A 19,214-nucleotide genomic window follows, 5' to 3' on the forward strand; every position below is an offset into this window, starting at 1 on the left:
GCGCCTCTGGGAGGAAGCCCTTTTGCCAGCCTGGGGCCTGCAAGGGGAGAGGCTCAGCAGGTGGAGGGGAGGGGGGGGAGGGGAGTGCCGAGCGCCTGCCTGCTCCCTGCCTCAGCTCCATCTCCTGTCAGCCTTCGGCTCCCTAAGCGACAGCTTCTAATTCCGGCTGTAGGGGCCTCCGTGCTCTGCAGCACACGCGCAGCTTTTTTTCAGTTTTGCTATTTCTTTTCTGTTCAGAACATACTGAGCCTACGGAAAAGTCAGAGCAAAGGCTCCAGGGCCTGAGACCTGGCACCATCCCCCGATCCTGCCACAGGCCTGGCCGGGTTGGTGGTGGCAGGTGGAGCAAATGCACTGGCTGCTTCTAAAGAGTGGCCAGCACGGCGCTCTGGGCCAAGCCAGGGTGAGGCCCTGACAGGGACCTGCTCCCGCTCCCCCGCTTCCCTGGAACGGTCTCCAGCCACCCCGAGGCAGAGTTGTCTCGGGGAAGCTCACGGAGGAGGGGCCGTGGTTCTTTAGGACCAAGCAGGCGCCCATTGCATGCTCACACTGCTTCTCTCTTCTACCTGCGCTGTGTCACCACCCACTTGTCAGGCTGGCCTGCCTGCCGCACACAGATTCCAGGGTTACCTCCCTCCCTGACTCTGGAAACAGAAAGAAGGGAAGAAAGCAATTTCCCTCTTGCTGCGGAAAAGGGAGATTGAGTCACGAAGGGAAGGAAAGCCTTTCTTCTGCTGAGTAGAGGGAGAGCTTCCCTGCCTCCTTGCTGGGGTTGGAGAGTCTGTGCCCCACCCCCAGGTGACACCCCAGGTGGGGCCCCCACATCTGGGGGTGCGATGGGCCTTTCCGCACTCTGAATAACTGTGCGGCTCTTTCCCTGACACTGCCTAGCTTGACGTTGCCTAAAGCAGGCAGAGCTAGTATTGTGGGCTTCGCTTGGCAGATGAGACCATGCAGGCCTGGAGCCGCACTCTGGTAAAGGCCTTCAAGCTGGGACTTAACTCTGGGGTCAAATGCTGTGCCCTTTGTGTGGTACCATGAGAGAAAGTTGGCAGAGCAGGGGGATTAGAGAATGCAAAAAGATAAAGGGAATGGGGGCTTGACAGTATATACAGGCATACATCACACGCACCCCCCCCCCCGAATAGAGGAAGTGGGAGCCGCTGCTCCGTGGCTGGGCCCAGGATGCCAGGTGGCCATCCCTGAAGTCTAGGAGCTGGAGAAAGGCAAGAAGCCTGGAGTGCAGGGCCCTGTGTGCACTTTGCCACTCACCCATCTGGGCCCACTGTCTGCTTCCCAGAGGCAAATCCTCTTCTTGCCCAGAACCTTTCCCCAGACGGGCTTCTGCTGCAAACCATCTAATCATGGCTCTGCCCAGGCTCAGGGCAGCTTTATTATTCCCCTCATTTCCTATCTTCCATAGGAAGGTACTTGGTAAAGCAGCCCTCAGTACTGTCCCCTAGAGGTGTTTTTCTTGCTTCCATGTCCTTGCCTCAGTAACCCTGTCTGGAATGTCTTCCTTATTTCCACGCAGCCAGATCCCCCACATCCTTGAAGACCACCTGCGGAGTCCTACCTTCAGACTACCTGGGAGCCCCTCCACACCCAACCCTACCTTTTCCTCTAAGCACTGTCTTGGTTTTGTTTGTATTTCACAGATGTATTCAGCGCTCAGCTGATAGCCTCTACTTTTTTGTCCTGGTCTTGTCTTCCTGCTTGAGGGGGAAGGTCTCTTCTATCCAGAACTGAGCTTCTGCTTCGGTATTTCCTACAGCTGGGAACACAATGCCTGGCTCATGAAAAGTCTCAGTAAATTCTGTAGTTGATAACTGATTCACTTCTTTACACTTCACAAATCTTCATTCCACCCCGAGACACTTACCCTTCCTCGCCCCCCCCCCCCCGACCCCGGCGGCTCTGAGGAGCCCTGACTCTCCTCAACCGAGGCCTGAGCACCACCGTCCCCCACCTCAGGAGGGACAGGGGATGCGGCAGGTTTTCCACACCCTAGTGACTCCCGCTCTTTTCTCCTTTCCTTCCAAAGGGGTCAGCTAGCAGTCAAAATCAGAGCCCGGTGGTCCGGGGGTGGGCTTGTGCTTCGGAAGGAGATGAGGACCGTAGGGGAGCCTTGCGGAGCTCTCTCACATTTTCCGGGGTGGCGGCCGGCCCCGAGGCGGCGGGGCGGCGGCGCGGGGGAGTTGTTAACGCGGCTGCCGCGCTCTCGAACCCCCAGGCGCCCGCCCTGGCCGCCGCGTCTCCGCTCCGCCTGCCTGTCAGCCGCCGGGAGCTGGAGCTCGGGCGCGTGGTCGGGGTTGGAGACGTCGGAGATTGGAGGGCGCAGTCTCCCCCCCCACCCCCGCTCCGAGTGAGCGTGTGCGGGAGGAACAATTGTGTGTGAGTGCGTGATTCGCTACACTCCGAGTGGCAGTTCTCAGCCAGAATAAGCGCCCCCCACCCCGCGCGCAGCGCAGGTACCCCCCCAGCCCCCGCCAATTACTCCCCGTTCGCCTTTCGCCGCCGCCTCCCAGCTCGCTTATGGTCCAGTTCTGCCCTCGTGGGGTCCCGTTTCCTTCCAGCTGGACCGCAGGGGGCAGGCCTCCGTCTTCCCCGACGGGCCCGAGGTCCTAAGTTTCTAAGGAGCCGAGGGCACCGACTCCGGTAGGGGCGGAGGGCGGGGAGACGAGAAGAGACGACTGTGACTTTGGGATTGGCCTGGCCTGGTGCATGTGGCCCCCCAGCGAGCAGCCGCCGCCCCCGCCCCGCAACCGCCGCGGCAGCCCCAGGGGAGCGCGGAGGAGGAGCCGCTCCCCGACTTCGTGGCCCACGAAGGGGTGGGGGTCAGGGGCGGTCTCTCCCGCCGGGCGCGTTCCTGCCCTGACGGCTCAGCCCGCTTCCAGGGCAGCCATTGCCATGGAGACCCCCGAGGCTATAAAGCCAGATACGCAGGCGGGCGGCGGCTCCCCCGCCGCTGAGCCCCCCAAGTAAGGAGCAGGCGCCCCGGTGTGGCCCGGCCCCCGCGAGCGGGGAGGAGGCGGAGGAGCGGCGCCAGCAGCTTGAGGAGCGGCGCGCCCCGCCAGGGCTGGAGGCAGGCGCGCTCGGCGGGCGCCACCGTCTCATCAGGGGAGCGGGGGCTGCCCCGGGTGCGGGTGAGTGGCGCGGCACCAAGCCACAAGGGACGGAGGGGCACCGGACACGCGGGAAACAGCGGGACAGACAGGAGGGGGCCGAGCTTTTGCTCCCGTAGTCTCGTGGCGGGCCAGGCGCGGAGCCCAGAGTAGCGAGCAACCTACACCTCCAGGCGGGAAGCCCAGGGAAGGAGCTGCGAGACACCAGGCGTGCGGCCCAGGAGCGGCGGGGAAACGGGAGCCGCTGGGGCACAAGAGTGGGAACGTCAGGACCCTCGGCTGCAGCCGCCCACGCGCGGAGGGAGCCACACCAGAGCACCAGCGGGGCCCAGAGCCCGGCGGGGCGCGGGAACAGGGGCGCCCCCGTGCGGAGCTGCTGGGCCGCCTGGGAGCGGCGGCCGGGGCCATGCTCAAGCCCAAGGACCTGTGCCCCCGAGCGGGTACGCGCACCTTTCTGGAGGCCATGCAGGCGGGTAAAGTGCACCTGGCCCGCTTTGTACTGGATGCGCTGGACCGCAGCATCATCGACTGCCGCGCGGAGCAGGGCCGCACGCCGCTCATGGTGGCGGTGGGGCTGCCGGACCCCGCGCTGCGCGCGCGCTTCGTGCGGCTCCTGCTGGAGCAGGGTGCGGCCGTGAACCTGCGGGACGAGCGCGGCCGCACGGCACTCAGCCTGGCGTGCGAGCGCGGCCACCTGGACGCGGTGCAGCTGTTGGTGCAGTTCAGCGGCGACCCCGAGGCGGCCGACTCGGCGGGCAACAGCCCAGTGATGTGGGCGGCGGCGTGCGGCCATGGGGCGGTGCTCGAGTTCCTGGTGCGCTCTTTCCGCCGCCTCGGCCTGCGCCTCGACCGCACCAACCGAGCGGGTCTCACGGCGCTGCAGCTGGCAGCCGCCCGCGGCCACGGGACCTGCGTGCAAGCCCTCACCGGGCCCTGGGGCCGCGCGGCCGCCGCCGCCGCGGCCCGGGGCTCCAACTCCGACAGCCCCCCTGGCCGTCCGGCTCCCGCGCCCAGCCCGGAGCGCCGACGACCCAGCCCCCGCCGCTTACCTCGGCCTCTCCTGGCGCGCTTTGCGCGAGCGGCCGGCGGCCACGGTCACGGCGGCGAAGCTGGGTCAGGGGGCAAGGGCTCGGGCCGGCACCGAGCACAGGGCAGCGAGAGGCCCGAGCTGGGCCGAAGCATGAGCCTGGCGCTGGGTGCTGTAACCGAGGAGGAAGCGGCTCGGCTGCGGGCGGGAGCCCTGATGGCTCTACCACACTCGCCCCAGTCTTCAGGGACCGGGCGGTGGCGTTCGCAGGAGGTGCTGGAGGGAGCGCCGCCGACCTTAGTGCAAGCCCCCATTGGCCTTAGCCCCCACCCGGAGGGCGGCCCCGGCTCTGGCCGTTTGGGTTTGCGTCGACGCTCCACCGCTCCAGACATCCCCAGCCTGGTCGGGGAGGCATCAGGGCCCGAGAGCGGCGCGGAGTTAGAGGCCAACGCTCTGCACCCCTCGGTGCCTGGGCCTCAGCCTTGGCAGGTGGGCACGGAGGCCGTGGTACTGCACGCTCAGCGGTAAATAGCGTCGAGGTTGAGCCCTGCGTCCCCTCCTCTTATGTCTCTCCTCCACTGGGATTTCTTTTTTCCAGGTCCCTCACTTTCCCAGCAGTTTCCTGGCCTGTGATCCCAGAACCTGTCCCCACTGCCCAGGCCAGACCCCTACCAATCCTCTCTCTGAAAAGAACCCCTATTTTATTTCTTTTGTGTTTTTTTTGTGCTTGTTGGTATTCCCTGCCTAGGTCTCCCACTGTCCCTATAGCCTACCTTTCCTGTCCTGGAGGGGAGGAGTAGAAGACTGGTTCTATAGGCTACAGCCTTTCAGCCAGGAAGATGGACCCCCTACTCTGAGCCCTAAGGCTCAGTTCTGAGTCTTGCTGACTCCTGCTGGGTCACCTCCTCCTTACCAGTTTCCCATACGCTGGCAGCCAGACAGCAGAAGAGTTGACTTATAGAAAAAAGGCCTAGCCTCTCCCCTCTGCCTAGTGATGTGGCCAGCAATGTTCCACGCCACCGAAGTCTCCCTTCCTGTTAAGTGTTGGAGAAGGAGAGCAAGGAGACCAGCCTTTGAGCCCTTCTGGGCAGGAGGGCTGATTAGGAAGGAATCTGGAGGTTAAGTTTTTCTGGGGAGAAACTCCTGCCTCAAGAAGATGAGAGCATATTTGGGGGGGGGGCAGAGGCCCTGGTACTGAAGGCTAGTTGTCCCCTGAAATAGCTTCTGGGTAATTTCAGCTCCGCAGACCCAGTTTTCAACTTCACTGATGATATGGGGTCATTGCCCTACAGCAACGCCTACTGAGCCCAGCTCCCAGCACCGAGCGCAGCTTCAGCTCAGCTGCATTTGTTTTATCTTTGAGGTCTCGCCCCTCAGGGCCCAGCCTTATTTCCTCTCACTCTTAGAGCCTGAAATGGAAAGGACTGGCACTTCCCCGCCCCCACCACCTCCCAGCTCCCCCGTCCCGCACGTGGGTGCTCCGGCAGGGTGGAATGGTTGCGAAAGCTTGGTTTAATTGTATTTCTTCCAATCCTCAAAGAACTCGTGTTTTGAGTCTTTGTATATGAAGCAGAAAGCAGCGGGTCTGATCCGAGGCTTAAGAACCTGACAATGTCTCTTTAAATAGAAGCTCTGCGAGGGGGATAATTGACTGAAGTGTTTGCCACGTTAAACGGCGGCGCGCGGGAGTCGGGAAGCCCACACGAGCCGCAGGTCCGGGTTTAAATTACATCAAACTCCTGCGAGAGCTGGAAGGGGGCTGTTAAAGGGCTCCTGCTTCTCGCGGGCCGTTAATGGAGGGCAGGGCGGATGATGGATGCTGGAGGTCGAGACCAAGGACCCCTGCCTCTGCCCCGGCGCGTGGGACGCAGGTCCGGCCCAGCTTCATTACTGGGCAGATTAGTGAATCAGAGGCAACCGCGGGGAGGTGGTTAAATGCCCTTTCCCGGCCTGGTCCTTCCTCTTCCCCTCCCTCCCTGCCCTCCTCTTTGTGCGGACCTAAGAAGTGTGCGTGTGTGTCGGGGGCGGGGGGGCGAGTTCTAGCGGGTCTGGCGATCGCGTGCCGCAGGACCCTGCGGAAGCGCTAGCACAGGTATCTGTGCGTCCAGCCCACGGAATCGTTGGCGCTTGGGGGGCTCTTTTTGTGAACCCCCGAGGTTGAGCGTGCGGCGCCTCACCCGTCTGAGGTGGGGTCTTTTCAAGACGTCGATCTATATGCCTTTGCAGAACGGAAGGTTTCTCACCAGTTAACTCTAAGGGAACTTCCCAGAGCGAGAATGATCTGTGCTGAGAAACTGGTTCTGGAGGTGAGCGGGCCTGGTGTAGGTGTCAGACGCCTCCCCAATCCTTCCACCCCTCTACGGTCGGCAAGGCCGCGCCCTCTCCCCCCACCCCGCACTGGACGTGATCTCTGGTGCCCCCTGGTGGCAGCGCTGAGCTTTCCTCGCGGCGCCCTGGCTCGGAGTTTAGACTTCTGGTTTTACTTGGGATCACCGCAATGTACTTCTCCGTGTGCATTTACCCATGGAATCCTCTTCCTCTTGTCGTATGTTAAATCCGGATACTTGAAGTCATTTCCCAGCAGTGAAGTGAGGAACAATAAGCAAAAAACAAAACAAAACAAAACTCGGATTTGGAGTAGCAGGAGACGAGACCCTTCTTCACTAAGGACCCCAAGATCTTCCAAGTTAAGGCTCCCATGTCCAGAGAGCTCCTGCTCTGTTCTGAAAAACAGGAGTCTCCAACTCCTTGTTTATAATTTCTGAAGCTGCACTGTTTTCTTCTGATGAGATTTGTTTTCTTTTGGGGGGGGTTGCCCTCCCCCTACTCCTTTCTCCCCACACACCTGCCTCTCCTCAGTCCCACTGTCTGGGTGGTGGAACAACACAGAAGCACCTAAAAAGCCAGAGGGAGAGGATCTGGGGTGGGATGGGGGATAATTGGACATCCCACGTACAAACTCCTTTTTTCCTGACCCCTGCTTGCTCACTTATTCCCTTTCTGTGTTTAATTTTCACAGAATTTTTTAATGGTGTAAGGATACAAGTATTTGGCTTCTTCAGAACACCATAAGGTCTGGGTTGAACAGTGGGCAGAAGGTGCTGTCATCTTTCAAATGTCGCTGACCTGTGGCTTTCTGGTTCATTGTCACCTCGGGGCCCTCCTTATTGAGTAAACAGCTGTGAGGGCTCCTCTCCACCGAGTTGCCAAGGGCTTGGTGGTTGAAAGCAATGTTTCTTAAACCACAACAGATCTTTCCTGTCTGCACTGAATTGTGTTTGACTGACTTGCCATTCTTGCAGATTTCTTACCGGGCCCAGCTCTGTGCAGAATTTCTCTGTATGTCACCATATTTCGCCCTCCTGCACTTCCTTGTCATTGTCAGCCCCAGGGCTTTGAGGCTGGGGTCCTCTCGAGCTCACTCCACTTTAGAAGAGACTTTTCTAAACAGTTTTCTTTTCCAACTCTTGCTGCTTTCATCGTTGTGAAGAATCACCCAGGCCACTGGATCTCGGTACCCTAACATCAAGCTCAGAACTAGTCTGTGTGGGAGGCTAAATGACGTACACACACGCTTTTGGAATGACACTGTGTGGTGGAAGGACTATTAGAACTCAGAAGAATAGTTAATAAATCCAGTATTATTCAGTTGCAAGAACTGGCCTCTCTTTGCCTTACCAGCGGCTCCTGATTCTGGGCTCCCTTTGGAGCCGCAGAAGGGTGTGCTTGCTTCCCGCAAAGCTTCCACCTTCCATCAGCCTCCATCCCTGCCTGTCCCACTGGGCACTGTGGCTGCGTCCTGAAGGCAGGACTCGGGTACTGCTTCGGACTGAGTTGGTGGGACTAGGACCCTCCGACTAGGGCAGCTGTCTGGGTGGGACTGCTGCGGGGAGCAGGAGAAGGTCTGCACGACTCCTGGATGCTGGTTGAGAGGTTTCCGTGAGCCCTGGGCTGGGGGGCAGGATGAGCTCTCGGGAGGGCAGTGCTGGAATCAGAGTCAGAGCTAGAAGTTGAAAGAGAATTCCATCCACCTCCCCTCCCCGCAGGACTAGGACCAAGGTCTCTTGATTTCCAGCCACTGCACTGCTCCTTCATAACCCCTCAGTTCTGAGAACCGAAACAGAGACTGCTTTCTCCCTGGAAGCAGCCTCCGGCCACTTCCTATGGACGGCATGGGGAGGGCGGCCTCTGACTTGCCTTGGAGTGAGAAGCAAAAGGGATACGAGAGACACCGATGCAGAAAGTGGTCATCAGCCCCGGGGGCTGCCCCCAGAGCCCCTGTGTGCCAGCAAGCACAGCACATGGCCTGGGCTTTCCTGGCTGGGTTCTGCTCCCCTGGGAAGGAGAGCTCTTTCAGCCCCGAGGGGCTTTCACTTCCTGTTTCCCTCCTTATCTGCTCTCACTGGCCCACATGCCACCAGGGAGCTGGGTTTTCTGTGGACTTGAGTGACTGTTGGGGAGCTCATGTTCAGGGGGAGGGCACACCAGACACCCACTGCAGGGCGTCGGGCTTGAAGACAGCCTGGCTCCATTCTCAGAGACAAGAGCCCAGAGGTTTTGAACACTTAGTTTAATTTAAAACAGGCACAAGTGCAAACAATTCACAAAAGTTTCTAGGGAAGATGCTTTTGTTTTTAAAACTCTGACCCTTAAAAAAGTCCTTGCAATTTATTTTTGGCCCCAAAGCAGGCCACTAGGGAGCAGAGGAATCTAAAAATATTATCTAGATAGGGTCCTGACACCTGGAGTTCTTCCCTGGATTCCCTGACTCACAACATCCCTGAAGGTGGGGAGGGAAGGGGGACAAGGAGACAGGTGTCTGAAGAGGCAGCTAGGGCCGATAGGTTTGCACAAAGGGGGTGCCCATTTTCTTGACAGGATGGGACCCCAGGAGATGGTTCACCTCCCCCCAAGACCAAGATTTTGAAAGAACGGGTCCTTGATGACCTGGTTATTGAGATGAAGCTCACAGGTAAAACAAAGTCTGTTCCCTCACCATTCCTATCTCTGGCTCTGAGACTCCACAGTATAGGCGAAACTCAGAAATCTGCCAAACCCCTAGGATGCACTAAGACTCAACGCAGATCTCTTCGCTGGTCAGGTAGAGACAAGAGACTTGGGAGGTGGGAAGCCAGGCCAAGAAAGCAGGTCCCTTCAGAGTAGAACTTAGTGGCAGAAAGGATGGAGAAGCCTTATTGCTGGCCGTGGGTGACCTGAAGGGAGCCAGGCTGTCGGGGTGACCGTCTGCCACTTACACACACACGCGCACACACACACGCGCACACACACACGCGCGCACACGCACACACACACGATGTTCTCTCCATCCTGTAAAGTGAGACCACGTTTACCACTAACTCCATTCTTTCTCTTTCTCCCAGAAAAAATGCTCCTCCTCCTTCCCTGGCCTGCGAGCAGGCTGTTCACACTTCAGGGCAGGCTGCGCAGGGAGAGTGATGTCAGTGCAGGTGGGTTGGGAAGCAGGTGCAGGTTGGACTGTACCTTCGGGAAGTCAGACACGAGGGAGGAAGACAGCTTCAGGCAGTAGAAACCTTCCCTGTGGCCCTCTTGAGACCCCAGGGTTTAGAGCTGGAGCTGAGAACAGCAAGTATCCTGGTGAAGACAGGCAGTCTGCCCTCTTGGGTGGCCTGGGATGCTAGTGCACGACTACCTTTAAAAAACAGCAGCTTTTTCTGCTGGGTTGGCCACAGTGGCCAGGAGTGCTGGTCTCCACGTTTCTTAGAAATATCCCTGTGCAAATAACAAAGGGTCATCCTGTAGAAGGGGTCTCCATCATCCCAAAGGCAACTGGGGACTCTCTTGGGAGGGAGAGAGACCAAGGGGCAGGTCCGGCCTGGCCCAGTGGGCTGAAGGGCAGGAGGGTGTGGGTGGGGTTTCACATTCAATCTTTGGAGAGAATACTGAGAGAACGAGGCAGGCTGGCTGCCCAGTGTCCCCCGCCTGTGGGCAGAGGTGGCAGGTGCGCTCTGGGGTGGGCTCAGCAGGTGGAGGTCTGCTTGCGGTAGAGCTGGATCAGGGGCACCAGGCACTCGGGCAGCCCCGTCTGCAGCAGGAAAGGGTGGTCCAGGAGCTCCTGAGCCGTGGCTCTCTCCTGGGGGTCCCGCACCAGCATCCGTTCCAGGAAATCTTGAAGCACTGGGGACACCTGTGGAGACAGGGCAGCACTGAGTGGAAGCCACCGCATGCAGTCACTTTGGGGTGACTCGTCTGCCTGGCCCCACCATCTTTTGAAGGTCTTGAATTCTCTTGTTTCTTACTTCCTGGCAGCTCCCAGGCTCAGGACTTTTCAGATTATCAGGTAAGTAAAGAAACTTGGCATCAGTCCAGGAGAAGTGGCTAGCTCACCTCCAGGGGCTGCTGCTGGGGAGCCCGGCTGCAAATACACAGCCCATGCCCCACCCTGCTGCTGGAGGCTCTCAGCCTTCAGGCTCTGTGGCTCTGGGGAAGGGGCATGGGCTTGGAATTAGTGATCCAGTCCTAGGTCTATCCCTGATCTTCAACAAGTTGCAATTTTCTCTAGACCTCAGTTTTCTTATCTGCCCAGTGGGCTAATGATAAAATGTGCTTGCCCTGTCTTTAGTGAAGATCAAAAAAGAGGCCAGGGATGAAGTGTCTTGAAAAATAGAAAAGAGCAAAGTGAGACCTGACAAGGAAGATTTCTTTAATGCTCTAAGCCTTGGAGTTTAAGTCAAGGGCTTGTCTTGGTTCATTTTGAGCCAGTATCTTGGGATAAGGCTAAGTCTTGGGCTGTTGCAGAAGGCTACCTCCTCTGGGGAATTAGCCAATTGGAAATCTCCTCTATGTGTTAGTCCTGGGGCTGGCAGTGCAGGCTCCAAGGACCAGTTGTCTGGGAAGGTGCTTCCTGACTGTCCTCCTATCCAGCTGTGTTGGGGCCCCAGACGTATTTTATCATTTAGGGACTGCGTTTCAACCCTCTGGGACATTTCTCGCTCTGGCCACCAGATGGCAGTGCCATTTGCCACCCTGTGCTGAGCTGGCCACCAGCAGGGGCTGTCCACTGGTAAGACCTGTGGGTTTGGGTGGATTTGGCAGAAAAGGGTTAAATGTGCACGCGCGCGCGCACACACACACACACACACATACACACACACACATACACACACACACACTGGTTTTAAGGGAAAACCTGTGGCTCAGATGTGGTCAGGAGGTGCACTGATGGAGGACAAGCCAATTTGCTGAGCTAGATGGGAACACCGTGCCATGGTACGGCTCCCCTGACAGAGGGAGTGGAGGGGCTCCTGCTCAGTTAGTTTCTCTAGATTCCTCCCCAGGACATCAGGGTTTCCTGGCAGCCTTACTTTCCCTTCTCTCAGGCTCCTGTCAATTGCCTGCCGGTGGAAACTTGTCTGAGTGCCCACAGGAGTTTGCTGCAGGTTTTGTGTGGAGAAGGCGGAGCCTTTTCTGGGAGCCTCTGGCTTCTTTGGAAGGGAGATTGTGGGTCTGGAAGCCCAGGCTCTGGTCCCCTCAGCCTCAGGAAGAATGTGGTCATCAGGGTCCACCCGCACTGACTGACCTTGTGAGAGTTTTTCAGCCTGGGTGGGGGGCTGTCCCGGAGCCTCTTCATGGCCTGCACTGGGGAGTCACTGAAGTAGGGTGGCTCCCCGTCCACCATCTCAATCACCATGATGCCCAGGGACCAGATATCCACCTGTAGGAAGAGAATGTCCTTGACGCCACTGGCCAGAGTAGGGCCCCTTGGTAGCAGGGTGTTGCAGGGGGACAGGAGCAGCTAGTCCCAGCTGTCATTGGTGAGTTGGCCTCCTTCCTGGCCACCTGCCCTGTGGCCAGTTACTTCCTGCAGGAGTGCCCACTGACTGTAGGGACAGAGCTGTCAGCCATTCTCGGAGAATAGCCATCAGATGTGGGGAAGCCTGGCCATACCCCACCCTGCCCACGAGCTGCACGAGGAGCATTTCGGGGAAGAGTTTGTGGCAGCAAAGCCACAAGCGAGGGCAGACCCATCCAAGAGCGGGCAGGAGCAGGCGGTGGGGGGGGGCAATGGGAAGTGGGGTAGGGTATTGACTACGTGGGAACCTGAAAACCAGGTCTATTTGGGGGAGGGGTGTCTCTACAGGGCCCACATGAGCTGTTTGTTCCCAATAGGAACTTCTGGGAGGACGGGGGCATGGAAGGACCGGTTACCTCAGTCGCATACAGAGACCTAGAGATCACTTCGGGAGCCATCCAGTAGGGGGTTCCTACCAGGGACTTCCTCTTAGGGACATCTTTGCTGATCTGAGCACAGAATCCGAAGTCCGAGAGTTTCACCTGTGGTTAAGATGGGGGTGGGGGGGACAGGGAGTGGTGAACTAGGGCAGGAGCTGAGCTGGGAGCACAGATGCAGGGGGAGGGGCACAGGTGCGCCAGGCTGGGGAGGGCCCTACCCTGCCATCGAGGGTCAGGAGGATGGAGTCACTCTTGATGTCCCGGTGGATGACACCCTGGGCATGCAGGTAAGCCAGGGCCTGCAGCACGGCCTCGCACACAGTGGCGATCTGCTCCTCGTTCAGCCTGGACAGGGAAGGCCAGGCCGCAGACAGAAGAAAACGTGAGCTTTGGCAGGGCTGCAGGGCAGCCGGGCTAGGCAGATTAGGTGCCCCTGGGACTGGGCCCCACAGCTCCTGGGCAATACGTGTGGGGGTCCAGTCACGCCAGAGCCTTGGTGGAAATGGGCCTGGACCTAGGCTGGAGACCCCACCCCACTGCCCTGAACCCTCCTGGGTCTGTTAACCCAAATGGACAGGGGGTGGCTCACAGTGATGTGACAGGCACCCCAAGTTTTCCTGGCCTGAGGCTGCCCAATCCCCCTGCCGGGACAATGGTGGGGGCAGCCAGCTCTCAGAGCCCAGGCCCCCGTTGCCCACCTGACTTGGGAGACGATGTCCGTGAGGGCCCCGCCCTGCAGGAACTCCATAAGCACCCACAGCTCCTCGCCCACCAGGTAGCTCTTGTACATCTCCACCACGTTGAGGTGCTGGTAGTCTCGCATGATCACCACCTGGGAGGCAGACGGGGGTGCCTGAGTGCCAGGCCCAGTCCCCACGGCCCTGCTCCCAGATGTTCATCCTAAGCGCCCCACCACGTCCCACCCTCTCCTCCCACCTCATTAAAGAGCAGCTCCCTGCGCTGCTGCTTCCTGAGGTCCATCATCTTGACGGCCACCTGGCGGCCTGAGTGCTTCTCCCGGGCCAGACAGACGATGCCCGTGGAGCCCTCGCCGATCTTCACGTAGCTGTCCAGCAGCAGCCGGGGGTCACCCTGGTCCACCACCATCCTGAGTGCAGCCTTGAATTGCTCATGTGTCACAACACCTGTGTCCTCGCCAGCCAGGGCACCCTTGGCCACCGCGGAGTCCTGGGGCAGGTACAGGTTGCTGGTGCTGATCTGGGCTTGCCTGGTGCGTGGGGAGCCCGCGGGGGAGGACCGGCCTGGGGGTGGGCCGGCAGCGGGCGCTGTGCGGAGGGACCTCTGGGGACTGCTGGTATCCGAGGTGGTCAGAGGGCTGAAGGTCCCCATGGGCTGGTCCGAGGGCAAGGACTGGGCCTTGGCCACCAGGCTTGGTGGGGGGTCTTTCTGCGCTGGTCGGAAAAAGGAGTTAGGCTGCAGGGAGGGAAAGAGAAACAGAGGCGGCTTTGGCTGTGGCAGCGTTTACAGCGACCTTCCCAGCAGCAGGGGGTGACCTCTGGACAGGGGCAGGTCTGACAGGGCATCGGACCAGATAGGGGAGGTGCTGTGGGCAAGGACTGTCAAATGGAGCCGAAGCCAAAGTTCCTGCTCGGGAACCCAGCCCCCAGCGTTTTCCCAGGTGAGCAGTCCGAACAGCAGCTCTTTACATCCGCTCTGCCGCTCCTGGGAAGCTGAAGAAAGCAGAGTCCCTGGGGTGTCCTCTGCTGGGTATTTCTTCCTGGGTAATTGACAGCCAGACCCCCGGGAGGCCACTGAGAGGCCGTCTTCCCTCTGTACTGCTGGGCTTTGGTCGGGGAATCTGGGTCAGAGGCATTCTTCATTCCCGGGGCGCTCCCACCCAAGGGCCCACGTGGGCAGAAGAGGCCCCGGGCAGTGGGGTGGCGGGGGGTGGACAGCGGGGCAGCTGGGACTGTTTCCCAGCACAGGGCTTGGGTCAGGCTGGACCTATCCTCCTATCTGATAGCCCCACTCGTGCCTGACAGCAGGGAGTCTGTGTGTCTATGCTGTGAGAGTATGTCCCCAGCAGAGGACCAGAGACCGTGTTATCCTCTGGGGGGTTCGCAGGTATGTCTCCTGGGCTAGGGATCTGGTGCCAGAGAGATCTGGAATTAGGAGGGTAGGTCCAGCCTAACTGAAGCCCTGGGGCCAGGGGTAGGGAGGTTTCCTAGGGGCTCCCCCGAGTAGCCTCTGTACTTGCTCCCGAGCATGACTCCTGGCTGATGACCCCCACACGGAAGGGAAGGTGGGGAGGGGGGCTATCTTTATGGCCTCTGGTGGAGAAGAAGGGAAGGTGAAACTGAGTGGCAGACTGGGCCTCAGTGAGCCCAAGGCCCAGCCCTGAAGCCTCAGAGGCTCCTTGCCTTTCAGGGCCCAAGCCCTCCTGCCAGCCTGGCAGGAAAGAGTCCCCTCCTTGGGTTCTCTCCAAGAGCTGGCGATGTGCAACATGACTCTTCCCAGGGATTATATGATTTTAAAAGGGGCACCTGGAAAGGGCCATAAGTAACCTAACGGGGGACACTTCAGGGGCTGCAGAGAACTTTCCAGAACATCTCAGAACCCATCATATGGCAGTTGTCTAGTTGCCCAGTGGGTCCTGGTCCAGATCCCCAGAACTGCATCGACCTCCAAGAACTCTCCTCAAGCGCTCAGCTTGGGCTGAGGGACCCCAAGTCTGGTCCTTGGACCCTACCAGGCTCAGCAGAGGACACCCCAGGGACACCCCAGAGCCTTGTCAACCTCTTCAGCACCCTCTCCCCAGGCTTCAGGGTACCCACCCCACCTTAGGCAGTGCCTGATCTTGCCTAGAGGGGAGCATGTATGTGAGTGCGCCTGCCAGCAGAGAGCCGAGCTGTGGCAGACTCTGCCACCCCCACCCCGCCTGCACACCCCAAAGTGTGCACCAGCTTCTGGCAGGCTATGCCTGGCTCGGGCTCAGCCTTCACAGTGAAGGAGCCAGGAGAGCCTCCCAGCACTGCCGGGATGACTCCATCCTCCCCGGTGAGCACATCTGGACAGTAAAGAGACCCGCCCACATCTTCACCAGCACCTGCCCCTCACCCACGCTTCCCCACTCTGTGCAGTGGAGCAGTGGGACCTCTGGAGTGGGGGTCATGACCTAGATTCCACTACTGCTCGGGCTCTGACCAGTGATGAAGCTCAGGCCGCTCACCCTCTCTGAGCCCGTCTCATCTATCAGTGCACGGTGATCTGGGGAGCTGGATAACATGCAGACTCCTGCTTCAGTAAGTCCCTAGAGCAGTGACTCTGCATTTTAACGAGGCCCCTGGGCTCTGATGCCAGAGGACCGTGGACCACACTGGGAGCAGCTTTGGACAAATGGGCTCTGTGATTCCATGGCCTCAGGGAGGCTGTGGGAGGACTGGGGACTGGGGCTACAGGGAGCACGGCCACTCCTGAGGCTGGGAGGCCATGTCCTGGGAGCAGAGGCTTCACAGGACAGCACCCTACACAGCTCACTTCCTCACGCGGTCACCGAGGCAGCCCCCAAGGCCCTGAAAAAAGGTTGCCTGCTGGCCTGCGAGGCGCGGCTCACAGAAAACATGCTCTCTGAGCATCTGGGTCAGGCTGGACAGAATTTGGGGACCTAGAAGCATCTAGAGCTGCTCTTGAGGTTGCTCTAATCAGCCCTTGACCTCTCTCCACCTGGATGTCGAAGGCAGGCTGTAAAATGATTCCCTTCACCTGCTGGCCTCCGGCCCCCTACACAGGCTGAGGGGTTGAGTTGGCTTGGGCGGCGGGGGTGGGGCAGGTGAGGACAGGCCACGCCGAGGGGCCAAGGAGGGGATCCGCTCCCCCTCCGCTGTCGAGGCCCTGTGGAGACACTGCTACAGGTGCTTGCTGAACTCAGGGGCCGAGGGTGCGGTGGGTGGGTGGGTGGGTGGATGCATGGAAGCGGCAAAGGGCAGGGATCCAGCCGAGAGCCCAGCTCCAGTGTGGCCTAGGACATGGGATGCGAGGTAGTCGGGCTGGGCCCCGTCTTCACCTCAGCAGGTTCTGGTCCCCAGAGTCCCTTTGTTGGCCTTGCTGCCGGTCTCCACAAGAAGGGAGCTTTTACTTAATGTCACCACAAGAAAAGGCCAGAGGAAATCTCTTAAGCCATACCAAGAAAGAGAAAGGGGGACAAAAGATGGAATTAGTTGTTACGGGCTCTGGAGTTCCTTGTGTGACTGAGACGTCTTCGTGGGCGGGAAGCCACCGGAAGAGCCGGGCATGCAGTTACAATGATGCCTCATCTCCCCTTCCTGGGCCATGGCGACAGGGCCAGGCTCTCCAGCCGTGGGCTTGGGGGGCTGTAATCTAAGTGCCTCGGAGGCAAAGGCCATGTCCTAATATTTTAAAAATAATAAAGCCATTTATTGAGGGTGTACCACTTTAACAAGGGCCTTAAATGCATAATCTCATCTAATTCTCATGACCTTCGGGTTGTTTTATCATTCCACGGGTGCTGTTATTATCTGTATTTGTCGATCAGGAAACGGGCTCAGAGGGGTTAAGTAACTTGCCCAGAGAAGGAGGAAGGCTGACTTCAGGCCCGGTCAGCCTGACCCCTCACCCCTAAGCTGTGGTCCTACTGGAGGTCCTTGGCATATCACAGAATGCAGGGTACACAGTAGGTGTTTAACCAAGGTTTGCTGATTGTGGAGGTCTTCTGATTTAGCCTTTCTGCCTCTAAGTGGAACCACTTCTAAATGCCCCCAGTTCTGGTCTTACAGCGCTTTGGCCTCCCTGCCCCCAGTCAGGGCTCGAAGTCTTTTGCTGTTTAGCCAAAGCGAGTGACTACAGGCCAAGCTTCCTGGGGCTGAGTACAAAGCCCCAGAGCCGCACACTGTTCTGTAGCCTCTTCTGGCCCGCGGTGGCGGTTGGTGGCTTGACCTCCCAGGGCCCCAGTGCACGGACAGCTGCTGCAGTTGCTGCTGTGAGGGTCCTGACAGGCCCTGGGGCGTGCCGAGGGGCAGAGGCGGACTGCTGCTTTGGTCTGGTGGGTTCCTGGGGCTGTGAGGGGAGGAGTAGGAAGCTGGACACAGTGGCTCTCAGCTGGGGCTGATTTTATCCCCCCGAAGGACATTTGGCAATGTCTGGGGGGACTTCTGGTTGTCCCAGCTGAGAGGGGCTACCAGCATCTAGTGGGTCGAGGCCAGAGATGCTCTTAAATATCCTATAGTGCACAGGACAGCCCCTACGACCAAGGATTATCGGATCCAAATGTCAATAAGGCAGGGGTTGAGGAGCCCTGGCCCAGAGCAGCTTGGAGGAAGCCTCAGCCCTGCCTTTTAGAGGCCTGGCTTGGAAGTATTTCTCTAGAAACGTATGCCCCAGGTGCTGGGAAGGAAGCCACTGCCCTGGGTTTGGAACTGTGGTGTCTCCCAGCCCCAGACGACGACCCCCTGCTTCCAGGGCACACCCAGCTGCAGTGGCCTATGGTAGATCCTTGGTAACATGCAGGATGGGCAGGCCGACCGATGCTGGCTGGACAGCCTGTTCCCCACTGTGGGGAGCTGTCAGGAGCTCAGAAACATGCAGGTCATGTTGACACGCCCTTTCTCCCCTGAAGCCCCGCCACAGGATTCCCAAGAGGCCAGCAAGCAACCAAGTTCCAGTTCTCACCTCCTGGGCAGTGTGCACTGGCCTGCTCCCACCTGCCTTTTCAAGGAAGTGTCTCTCTGGGAGCACGGCCTTCCAGAGACCTCCTAGCTCACAGACACACCACGCCACATCTCACTTGTTCGGCCCTCTACCCCCCACTCCACGGGGGAGCCCAGCCTGCATCCTTCATCCCAGCGAGTGTACAAAGCCCAGGACCTTCCCTGGGTGCCTTGGGCTGGCAGTGACTTAGAAAGGTTGAGGGTCCAGGCCACTCCCCAAACTCTCCACCCAAGTTCTGGCTGGAGCACGCTCATGTGCCGCCGCCACCAGGGAGGTGCCAGGCTTGCTCTGAAAGCCTTCCGGGGGAGGGGAGCTCTGTCACTCGGGTCACTGTCACCAGTTGTTTCTTACGTCTGACTTCCCACCCTTGCGCTGCAGCGGGTAAGCTCATTTCTGCCTGCCCCTCACAAAGGAGCTAGAGATGCCATGATCAGAAAGCCCTGGGGAGGGCGCCTGGGTGGCTCAGTCGTTAAGCGTCTGCCTTCGGCTCAGGTCATGATCCCGGGGTCCCGGGATCGAGTCCCACATCGGGCTCCCTGCTCAGCGGGAAGCCTGCTTCTCCCTCTCCCACTCCCCCTGCTTGTGTTCCTGCTCTCGCTGTGTCTCTCTCTGTCAAATAAATAAAATCTTTAAAAAAAAAAAAGAAAGCCCTGGGGAGTAAGAGGCGCGAGCCCGGAGGGCCCTCTCACTGCTGCCTTCCTTGACTCAGTCTCCACACCTGGGGCTCGTCCGACCCTCTCTGAGCCCACCTTCTCATCTGCCAAATGAGAAAGGATGGTGCTGTCACCACGGACAGGACATCATAGGGCATGGAAGAAGCAAGAACATTCTCCTCTGCCTGCCAAGAAATGCTCCTTCGCTGTTTCCTATTTCACAAGAAAAATCTGTGCATTCGAGGCATGCCAAAAGTTGGCTTTCCTACTGCTCCCGGGCCTAGGCTAACTCAATCCTCCAGCTTTTCACATGGCACACAAACCGCAGAACAAATCATTACAGAAATGGTAAACCAAACAACCACTCAAGAAAAGGGGAGGGGGGGGCGCCTGGGGGGCTCAGTCGGTTAAGCATCGGACTCTTGGTTTCGGCTCAGTCATGATCTCGGGGTCGTGTGATCAAGCCCTGCATCGGGCTCTAAGCTCAGCTAGGAGTCCACTAAAATTTCTCTC

The 19,214-nt window shown here is 59.0% G+C and overlaps 2 protein-coding genes across 7 annotated transcripts in view; one reads left to right on the forward strand and one right to left on the reverse strand.

Moving 5' to 3' along the window:
* Positions 1–2,778: 2,778 nt before the first annotated feature.
* Positions 2,779–7,797, forward strand: ANKRD63 (ankyrin repeat domain 63). Of its 2 annotated transcripts, XM_078053385.1 has the most exons (2): positions 2,779–4,641; positions 7,172–7,797. In XM_078053385.1, exons 1-2 carry the CDS (start codon positions 3,532–3,534, stop codon positions 7,187–7,189), a joined length of 1,128 nt encoding a protein of 375 aa, XP_077909511.1. In that variant the 5' UTR covers positions 2,779–3,531; the 3' UTR covers positions 7,190–7,797. The 2 variants fall into 2 exon arrangements, with proteins under 2 accessions (XP_077909511.1, XP_035966575.1); XM_036110682.2 differs by lacking the exon at positions 7,172–7,797 and having other exon boundaries at positions 2,779–6,508.
* Positions 7,798–8,707: 910 nt separating this feature from the next.
* Positions 8,708–19,214, reverse strand: part of PAK6 (p21 (RAC1) activated kinase 6) — a 36,929-nt gene continuing 26,422 nt past the window's right edge. For all 5 annotated transcript variants that reach the window (XM_036110681.2, XM_036110680.2, XM_078053386.1 and 2 more), the window contains 6 exons: positions 13,300–13,797; positions 13,062–13,195; positions 12,582–12,708; positions 12,340–12,465; positions 11,711–11,845; positions 8,708–10,318 (listed from right to left, as the gene is read on the reverse strand). In XM_036110681.2, the coding sequence (XP_035966574.2) occupies positions 10,151–10,318; positions 11,711–11,845; positions 12,340–12,465; positions 12,582–12,708; positions 13,062–13,195; positions 13,300–13,797 (1,188 nt within the window). In that variant the 3' untranslated portion in view covers positions 8,708–10,150. The remainder of the gene's footprint in view (positions 10,319–11,710; positions 11,846–12,339; positions 12,466–12,581; positions 12,709–13,061; positions 13,196–13,299; positions 13,798–19,214) is intronic.

This window comes from Halichoerus grypus, chromosome 8, assembly GCF_964656455.1.
Source record: "Halichoerus grypus chromosome 8, mHalGry1.hap1.1, whole genome shotgun sequence".
Lineage (NCBI taxonomy): Eukaryota > Metazoa > Chordata > Mammalia > Carnivora > Phocidae > Halichoerus > Halichoerus grypus.

What these genes read in the sequence shown, in the direction of transcription:
- ANKRD63 (XM_036110682.2), top strand. Translation starts at nt 3,532, where the DNA reads ATGCTCAAGCCCAAGGACCTGTGCCCCCGAGCGGGTACGCGCACCTTT.